A 10323-nucleotide genomic window follows, 5' to 3' on the forward strand; every position below is an offset into this window, starting at 1 on the left:
TTACCCTAGCACTTGTTAAACTAACAGAATAAATATATAAATTTATATGGAACATCTCATTTCCACAATCTCATAAGAATATAAAAACACATAACTTAACGAAATTCAAATACATGTTTAAGTACCATTAGTTGCCACCTTTTATGTTGATCTGCCATGATTTTTGCTTGTAAGAACTAATGGTACATGTAGTTGAATTTCGTTAAGTTATGTGTTTTTATATTCTTATGAGATTGTGGAAATGAGATGTTCCATATAAATTTATATATTTATTCTGTTAGTTTAACAAGTGCTAGGGTAAAAATAGAAAATGAGATTGATCTAGGTTTTATCAGATTGTGGTCGACTGGTTGGCGGTAGTTCTTTAGTTTAGATAAGAGACACAAATTAAGGAGTAGAGAGAGAAAATTGGCGCCAAAATTGGAATTGTTGGGTGTCTTTCTCAAGGTAAAGGGCGGGAAAAACATTGCTCATCTCAGATGAGGTTAATTTTGTCTTTTAACCCTCTTTGTGGGCCTCACGTATCTGCCACGTCACCAAGATAACGGAAAAGTTTAAAAAAAATGACGGAAGTACTTCAATGATAGCAATACTAGAGTCTGGGTATCACATTGGTACGATTAAGAGTTAAGGTATCACATTGATAAGTACACCAGAATTGAGGGACTGTTGGTGAAAAAACTCAATATAATATATCCCAACTTCTGGGTTAAACAATTGTAGGATAGTCAATTTGACAAAGACAGGAGCATGCATCTTAGATTGATTAGGCTTAATATTTTACATGATTACATGTGTTTTGGCTCACAAATCGAGATTAGGAACTTGGAATTAATCCTCCGGCCTCCGTGCCCATGTGGGTTGCACGAATGCCTTCGTCGCCTTGCCGAAATGGCAAATTGCAATTGTAGATTTGTCCACGGATGCCACGTGTGGTTGCTATGCCGTAGCCACGTGGTGAATCCCTCGGATACCCTTTTTGCTGCAGTAACCTAATGCATAAAAACTAGCTCTACAATTATTTCAGATCTAACAATTGTGTCCATCATGGAAGCCACAAAATCTAGCTTTGCTCTCTCTTTAGATGCACAGAGGAATCCTATACGGTTATGAGTTATGACCTTATGATATCTGAGGAAAAGTCTATAGTTATATTTATTTCGGCTTAGAATAGAGTAGTTTTAAACCAATGTGATCGGGTTGGTAACAACCTAAGTGCGAAGTTCATATATTAAATTCAAACTTCGCGGACGTTAATTTGAGTTGATATCTATATATTTAATGTTGTGAATTAACTAACATGAAACCAAAGCTTCTAAAAATGGGAGGAGTCTTGGACTCTGATCACGTGCTTTGTTAAAATCTAGCCGGTGATTGATTCATAGCGAACGACTTTGTGAAGAAATTCTACCAAGAGCTGTAAAATAAGTATTCATAGAGCAATTGTCACTGCTAGTAAATTTTTCTAGTCACATTTCCTAGATAATTAACCACTTTTAAGCAATCTGAAATGCTAAACTGTAACTTGAAGACCATCTTCCTAATTAAGTGGCACAACTAGATTTTTTCGTTAGCACTTTCATTGCAAAAATGCTGAATTATTTTATTTTTCCCGGTCAACGATCGAATTCAAGTTCGATAAAAGACTTCTCTTGCTTCGCCGATCAAAGATGAAAGATGGTATATGAAATGGAAATGCCGGCGTCTACTTTCCCTACGAACGTGAATTGAAGAAGGATTTCATTATCATCATGTCCTATCTTATTTAAAACAAATCTGTGATAGTCTGGGCATGAATCTAGCTACAACCTATACAAGAAGATGCATTAAATTTAAAAGAAATGTCACTCTATACTCGTGGGCGTGCATCAACGAGTTCTTCCTTTTATGTGGTCTTTGTTTTTTTTAGTTTTTATTTCTCTTCCGATTTTTTTTATACTCATTAGGGTGTTAATACCGTGGTTATTCTACGTACAGTAAGCTATTATTCAATTACTGTACTCGAAACCCAGTAAAAGAAGAAGAAAGAATTACTTCACAAGTTCACATTCACAACCACCTTTGGTGGTAGTCTTAATTTTAACCAAATTGTGCCCTCACTTCCTTCTCCATGTCATTATTTGTTTCATGTTTCAATAAGCAATCGCATCCCTCTATGAGTAGCATTGCTATATATATACAAAAGATTGTTTGCAAGACTCTTCGTATGCTTGCTTGGAAGAGCAAATCAGTTTTTGGTGGTAAGATTAGGGCTTTCCCAAAAAAATAAAAAACAATCAAATGTAGGTCGAAATAACACAATTAATATTTTCAAATTAAATCATTTTACATAGCGTTTATATGTCACCATTTTGACGTCACTGGTGACCCAGAAACACATAACGAAGAGAAAAGAGATGTGGTAATAACTAATTAGTAGTAGTTTGAGCCATCAGCCATCCATGTTGTTCGTTTCCTACCATTTTCTTTTTCAAACAGAAAATTATCCATATTGTTACTGCCCCCTTTTTTTAGTTTTCACCCTCAAACAATCCAAGCACATACGACATCGTATTGCACGAAACAAAACAGAGTAAAAGAAACATAAATAATAAACAAAAAAATCTAGATGAAGACGTTTTTCGTATATTTGTACAACTCTCTATATTTGTATACCTCGGCCTGTCTCTGTTCCTGATTCTCTCTCTCTAAAAAACTAGTACCCACAAGTCCACAACCCCCCGCCCCCCTTCTCTCTCTCCTATTCTTCCCCATTTCCCTCACAAACCCTTTTCTATTGAAATGTCAACATCATAAGACTAAGTAAAATGCAACTTTCTTTTTTAACTGTTATATAGTGAAACAACTATACATTCATATCTTCCAGTTTGGCAGGCAAGTACTCCTCACGGGTTTGGAACAATTTTGAATCGTTTTTAAGGTCCTCTAGAAAACTAACAGCCAAACGTTTAATCTGTACTCTCATATTTTAGATCAGAACCCCACCACAATTCACAAAGTTCACATTCACAACCACCTTTGGTGGTAGTCTTAATTTTAACCAAATTGTGCCCTCACTTCTTTCTCCATGACATTATTTGTTTCAAGTTTCAATAAGCAATCGCATCCCTCTTTGAGTAGCATTGCTATATATAAACAAAAGATTGTTTGCAAGACTGCTTCGTATGCTTGCTTGAGAAGAGCAAAGTAGTTTTTGGTGGTAAGATTAGGGCTTTCCCCTAAAAACATAAAAAAAAAACAAATCAAATGTGAGTGACTCACGATCAAAATAACACAATTGATATCTTCAAACTAATCATTTTACATAGAATTTATATGACATCATTTGCCTAATTGACGTCACTAATGGTGTCGAGAAACACATACGAAGAGAAATGAGATGTGGTAAGTAGTATTTTGAGCCATCAGCCATCCATGTTCTTCTTTTCCTACCATTTTCTTTTTCAAATTGATATGATCTATATTCTTAGGTCATCTCCAATCCAAAGGGCTATTTGTAGCTTGTGAGCTACATTGTGGCACACCAAATTGGTATCATTCATCAATTTGACATCAACCGTCTCAAATTCAAATAGGCTATTTGTATCCCTTTAATATTTTTTAATGTGTCATATACTTTTTAATTTATATACGATCATTTAATTGCAATTTTATTTTTATAAATTATAAAATTAAATGTATTATGAAAAATTAAAATTACATGAAATTTAAATAATTAAAATTAAAATAATATTATAATGAACGATTACTTTTTATCTTATTTTATAAAAATTAAAATTACATGACAACTTAACTAAATTTAAATTTCATAAATTATATTTAATAGTTAAGGAGTTATTACACTAAAAAATACAAGTTTTATTTCAATTTAGTGTTGTAATATATTATTTGGGGATTCTATTTGCACCTCCCTTTTTGCTATTTGCATCTCTTTTAATTTTTGAATATTTTTTTCCTCCATCTTACCCTTACCAGCAAAAAAACAACTCAATTCAAACTCGATTTAGTCGAATATACCGTTTAGGTGTCTTTTTTCTCCTAGGTGGTCTGACATTCCAGTGACTTTTCAATTTGAATCTATTTGTAGTTTCTCAAATTGAAGTAGTTAATCATGACTAAGGTCAGGGAATAAGGTTTTGGAAAGTTATTTTATATAATTGGGATCCAATTTCATTGATTTGGACGAGAGAGATTGATCACAGCTAATCAATCCCAACCATAAAAATTAGAGAGTCAGAGAGACCAAGGAGCTAGCTAAATTCTTAAAATACCTAGGGTTTGAGTTCACAACTCAGATCGATATCCTAAACTATACAAACAGAGAGAGAGAGAGAGAGAGGAGAGAGAGAGAGAGAGAGAGAGAGCCAATTGCCCATACGCACGGCCGGCGGTAGAGTCGTGGAGGGAGGTGTACAGTGTAATAAAAACATGGGCAAAGTTGGAAATGTTGTGTAAATAAATATTTCAAAGACGTATAAATAGCAAAAAAAGGGAGGTGCAAATAGATGACCCATATTATATCAATAAAGAAAAATATAATTTTTTTTTCAAATAATGAAATATATATATGTCAACTAAACAATATTGTTATATATTTATGAAATTATTTATCAAAATAACAATATAAAATAATTTTGAGGTGAGATCCACGCGTGTTAATGTGCTACAAATGTGTGCCAAAAATAACATAAAATGGTGTTTTTGGCCCTTTTAGACTATTTATACCACACTTTTAAGACATACTACCCCATAAATTAAAGACGAAGTGTGCCACAGTTTTGTGGCACAACACGGGGGTTGGAGATGGCCTTGCCGCCCCCTTGTTTAGTTTTCACCCCAAACAATCCAAACAGATACGACATCGTATTGCACGAAACAAAACCGAGTAAAAAAAAACATAAAATCTAGATGAAGACGTCTTTCGTATATTTGTACAGCTCTATGTATTTGTAGGGCGAGGTATGTCTCTGGTCCTCATTTTCTCTCTCTGAAAAACTAGTGCCCACAACCTTCACTCTCTCTCTCTCTCTCAGCTCTGCTCTTCTTCCCCATTTCCCTCACAAACCCTTTTCTCTTCTGAAATGTCAACATCATAGTCACTCTCTGGATCTCTGCTCAGCTGCTCTCTCGTCTCAACTGTCAAGTCAAGACTCGACGCCTCTTTGATTCGCTCGGCTCGCCGAGGTCAACCGTCGCGCGGTTCTCTTCCTCGTCGACCATCCTAACTCCTAAGGTGATTTGCTTCTCCGATATTAATCTCTAAATGTTCTCGAATTCTTGATTTCTGTCCATTTTAATTCAATCTCGGCTTCTATTTTGGGTTCACTTATTTGATAGACCCTTTATAATTCCAGAATCTAGGCCTTGAAGATTTCAGCTTGGACTACTTCTCTTTGGGTGCAGACTTGTCATTCCACCCCTAACTTCGATGAAGAAGCCCAGCTCCGACCCAGCATTCCCGCTCCCCGACTCGGATCTTCTGCCGGAGCGTCCCCCCAGCGCCCACCGCAAGCCGCGGGGCTCGGCTCTGCCCCGACTCAAGCGGGCCGGCCTCCCCACCGGCAAACGGAGCCGGCCCGAGACGCCTCTACTCAAGTGGAAGATCCAAGACACCGCGGAAAACGGGAATGACAGGCGGAAAGACCAAAATGACCTCGAGGAACAAGAACCGAGAGACGAGGGCGGAGGACCTAGGAGGAAGGGTAGAAAGGGAAGAGAGGTCCCCCTGTCGGCTAGGAAGCTCGCCGCCGGACTCTGGAGGCTTCAGCTGCCGGAGACCGGTGTTGAGAGACGGAGTGCTCAGCAGTTAGGGTTTCAGGTGAGCTGTTTAGAGCTTGAATGCTTCTCTATGAAGATCTGGGGGTTTTTTTTTGGAGTCGATGAATCTGATAGCAATTGAGTTTGACCTTTTCCTTTTGTTGTAATTTAAATGATTTTTTTTTTTGCTGATTGATATTTATGTTGTTGGGGATAAGTTACCAAGCACAAGATTTGTGTGATGTGATTAATGATGTCGAAATGAGCTAGGGATTATTACTTTAGAAGGAAGATGAGGTCTCACTTCGACACTCGGAGGATTGATTGTTAAGCTTGCATTGAAATGATTCTCTTCTCTTTTTAAAAATGATTAAATTGGTAATGTCTCTATGTTTGTTAATTTTCACGCTTAGGAGCTCTTACTATGGTAAGATTGGTTGTTGAAATTTGCTTAGCCTTTTTCCTTTTGATTAGATTAGTGATGTTTACTTTAAAGCTTACTGTGGATGTTTTGAGATGGAGCAGTGACCTACAAGTTATTGTGTGTGCGTTTTTAGTTAATGTGTTCTGAAAATCGTGGGTCGTTACGTGTTTTTTTTTCCGTGCGTATTGCGTGCTCTCCAGCGGTGGGTGGTTATGGGCTCTGTCGTGTACTGTGATATTGAGATATATTATTCTGTTCTTTTTTGCAGCCTGATGCTGGCCATATTGGGGCACCATTTATTCACCCACGCAATGGCAAAGGGTTTGCTTCGGAAGCCAAGGATAATGTACAAAGCCCTGGTTCTACCTCAAGGAGTGGATTCTTACGCAAGGTATAATTTTTCCAATCAATGTCACTGATCTTTAAAATCTGAGCAGGTATGAAGTGTATCATATTTTTGAGACTCGAGTACAATGAGAGTTTCTATTGTTGGGTGCATGTGGCAGATGTGCTCAACTCCATTGAAGTCCAGCTATTTGGGCATAACCGTTCTATCTTAGATGACTTATTTCCTATAGTTTTTGTTTGACTACTCTTGTCAAAAACCGTGTGTGTTTATCCTTTCATCTGATTACCTATTTTTGTTTTCAAAGGAATGGTTGTCATGGTACAAAATTTTGAATTTTTAAATTTTGTTTTACACATCATCTAAAAAGGACCGACGAGTGACTTTTAGAATTTCATTTCTCATGGGGGAACTTAAATTTCTTTCATACATTTTTGGAAGAAAATTCTGCAGGAAGATTTACTTGTCTTAGAGATGTGATATGAATTGGCTTGTACCACAACCTCTTAACTGAATCAAATCATACAACCTTCTTAGAGGAACATTGTCATTTATGGAAAACTTTTGAGGAAGTATGGAATTATATGATTGGGAGTAGCACAAATGAGGTAAACTCATAGCTGTTTAGCTAAATTTTCCAAATATCAAGAATGGTGGGAAATATGGGAGATTATGCCGAGATTTTTTTGGGATAATTAGGACAGGTATGAATGACTTGAACATTATCCATATCCTTATTTAAACCTTATCAGGGAAACACATTCATTTTCTTACTGTTCGTGTCATATTAGCTTTTTCATGTTTCAATTGTTTTCAGTACTTCGTATATATGTTTGTATACCTCCCTTAATCAATATAAGTCATGTCTCTCCTTTGCTTTGCACCTCTAAGCTTCAACCCTCATTTCAGTTATCCAACTCTGTCATGGAGGGTGCAACAAAATGGGATCCTGTCTGCTTGAAATCATCAGAAGAGGTACGCCAGATTTACAGCCAAATGAAGCTTCTCGATCAACAAGTCAGTGCTGTATCGGTGGTAAATGTACTTGAATCTGAATTAGAGCAGGCTCGAGCCCGCATTCAGGAGCTTGAGTTGGAGCGACGTTCCTCAAAAAAGAAACTTGAACACTTCTTGAGGAACATGAATGAGGAAAAGGTTTCATGGCGGAGCAGAGAGCATGAGAAAATTCGTGCATTTATTGATGACATCAAGGTTGAATTGAACCGGGAAAGGAAGAGTCGTCAGAGAACTGAAATTCTCAATTCTAAATTGGTGAATGACCTTGCTGATGCCAAGTTATCTGCAAAGCGATACATGCAGGACTATGAAAAAGAAAGAAAGGCTAGAGAGTTAATTGAGGAAGTATGTGATGAGCTTGCGAAGGAAATTGGAGAAGACAAAGCTGAAGTTGAAGCGTTAAAGAGAGAATCCATGAAACTCAGAGATGATGTGGAAGAGGAAAGGAAGATGTTGCAGATGGCCGAGGTCTGGCGCGAGGAACGTGTTCAAATGAAGTTGGTTGATGCAAAAGTGGCTGTTGAAGAAAAGTATTCTCTGATGAACAAGCTGGTGGCAGATCTTGAGAACTTCTTGAAGTCGAGAAGTTCAACCGCAGATGTGAAGGAAGTGAAAGAAGGAGAGTATCTTCGACAGGCTGCTGCTGCTGTAAACATTCAAGACGTTAAGGACTTTTCTTATGAGCCCCCCAATCCTGATGATATCTTTTCTGTGTTTGAAGAAGTAAATTTTGGTGAGCCTAATGAGAGGGAGATTGAACAGTGTGTTGCATACAGTCCTGTTAGCCATGCTTCCAAAATTCGAACTGTGAGTCCTGAAGCTAATAGTATCAATAAACACCGTATCCAGAGGCACACAATTGCATATGTTGGTGACAATGGTGACATAGAAGAAGATGAGAGTGGATGGGAAACTGTGAGCCATCTTGAGGATCAGGACTCAAGCTATTCGCCTGATGGGAGTGCCCCATCAGTCAATAAGAATCACCGAGGGAGTAACGTCTCAGACAGTGGAACTGAATGGGAAGAGGAAATTGATGGGGAAACACCAATCACTGAAATTAGTGAGGTTTGCTCGGGGCCAACAAAGCAGTCAAAGAAGGTGTCAAGTATAGCAAGGCTTTGGAGATCTGGCCCAAATAATGAAGATAACTACAAGATTATCTCAGTAGAGGGTATAAACGGTAGGCTCTCAAACGGAAGGATATCCAATGGGGGTATTTTGTCCCCCGATCGAGGTTCAGGTAAAGGTAATTATAGCCCCTCTGATTTAATGGGGCACTGGAGCTCACCGGACTCTGGGAATCATCACATTCGGGGTATGAAAGGTTGCATCCCTCTTGGTGCGCAGAAGAACAGTTTGAAGGCAAGACTAATGGAGGCGAGGTTGGACAGTCAAAAAGTTCAACTGCGTCATGTTCTTAAACAGAAGATCTAGACATAGAGAAGCAGCGCAGAGACCCAGAAGACTAAGGTGTTGACTTTTTGCCACTTGAAACTGCTTACAGGTGGTCATGAGGAGCCTTTGAATAAAATGCACATGATAGTGGACTCCTTTTGCAAGTGATCCAGAAAGCAAGTCATTATGTTGTATCATTTCAAGAGTAGATTAGAAGCAGGGGAAGTTGTAGACCAGTGATAACATTTCCTAGTTTGTAATATGTAATCATTGTTATGAGAAATGTTTCATTCAGTTTATAGTAAGCAAATCTTCTCTCAGCTGGGAAAAGTAATGAATTTCTGTTTATTTTTGGGAGGGCGATTTGAAGTTTGACATTTCACAATGCTGTGGTGAGATAATTTGCCCGACCTTTTCACTCTCATCCCACAGATCATCAACCATAGGGATATGCCGATTGGTACTCACGAGAAATGTTTTGCCCTTGAGACCTTTTGAGGCACGAGATGCGTGGGAGATGAGACTGGAGTGCAGGATATTGACACACGCATTATCAAAGGACCCAATTTGTAGCAGGTTACACATTGCTGGGATAGAATAGGAGCAAACTCGCCGAAAGTGCTTAATCTTATAGAAACTCCCGATCAACTTCTAATTAATGTTGAGATACTTGATGAGATGATTGAGCAAAGGGAGCTAAGCTTCAAGCAACGGCTGGCCATGACTCCCATTTTCTATTAATCTTCCTCAGGTATATAGACCAGCTCACCCCAAATAGGAATTACAAACAAAACATATTAGAGCCTTTTACACCCCTTATATCTATTAAGTGGGTACAACTAAACCTGACTTGGTAGTAAATTTGGTTACTGTAAGTAGGACTGGATTGGTAGGTATATCAAATTCATTTTCCCAATATCATGTACTAAACAATATATAATTGATATGAAAAATTCACCATTTATACCAACCAATAATATTGGTATACCAACTAATTGGTACAGTTGGTAATAGACTTCTACTAACATATTTATAGTCCAAAAATTTAAAGAGATAATCCAAATAAGTAACAACAAATAACAACATAAATCTAAAGTCGTAAACAACTTCAACCAAATTACCAAATAAAAAATCATAAATTGAACATGCCAAAATCCAAATAGCTAAAGTAGTATCAAATTCTCAAAATGATTAAGAAAATAAATAATATGTTGAAAATTTAAGGATATATATATATATATATATTTACTAAATCTACAATTGAAAATTTAAGGATGTATATATATTTTATATTAAATAATGTAATATAGTATAAGTTGGTAGGTACATGGTATACCATGGTATAGAAAAATATGTACCACCTAATGTACCACCTTTTAAA

General features: G+C 37.3%; 1 protein-coding gene across 2 annotated transcripts; it reads left to right on the top strand.

Moving 5' to 3' along the window:
- The first annotated feature begins 4995 nt into the window (after positions 1-4995).
- Positions 4996-9278, top strand: LOC126786663 (uncharacterized). Of its 2 annotated transcripts, none has more exons than XM_050512555.1 (4): positions 4996-5233; positions 5355-5818; positions 6450-6572; positions 7437-9278. In XM_050512555.1, exons 2-4 carry the CDS (start codon positions 5429-5431, stop codon positions 8979-8981), a joined length of 2058 nt encoding a protein of 685 aa, XP_050368512.1. In that variant the 5' UTR covers positions 4996-5233; positions 5355-5428; the 3' UTR covers positions 8982-9278. The 2 variants fall into 2 exon arrangements, with proteins under 2 accessions (XP_050368512.1, XP_050368513.1); XM_050512556.1 differs by having other exon boundaries at positions 5404-5818.
- The last annotated feature ends 1045 nt before the right edge of the window (positions 9279-10323 follow it).

This window comes from Argentina anserina, chromosome 3, assembly GCF_933775445.1.
Source record: "Argentina anserina chromosome 3, drPotAnse1.1, whole genome shotgun sequence".
Classification (NCBI taxonomy): domain Eukaryota; kingdom Viridiplantae; phylum Streptophyta; class Magnoliopsida; order Rosales; family Rosaceae; genus Argentina; species Argentina anserina.

Bases quoted from the DNA above. Each gene is read 5' to 3' on its own strand.
- LOC126786663 (XM_050512555.1), top strand. From the start codon at position 5,429: ATGAAGAAGCCCAGCTCCGACCCAGCATTCCCGCTCCCCGACTCGGAT. The intron at 5,819-6,449 runs GTGAGCTGTTTA...TCTTTTTTGCAG, and splicing joins CTCAGCAGTTAGGGTTTCAG to CCTGATGCTGGCCATATTGG. The intron at 6,573-7,436 runs GTATAATTTTTC...CCCTCATTTCAG, and splicing joins GGAGTGGATTCTTACGCAAG to TTATCCAACTCTGTCATGGA.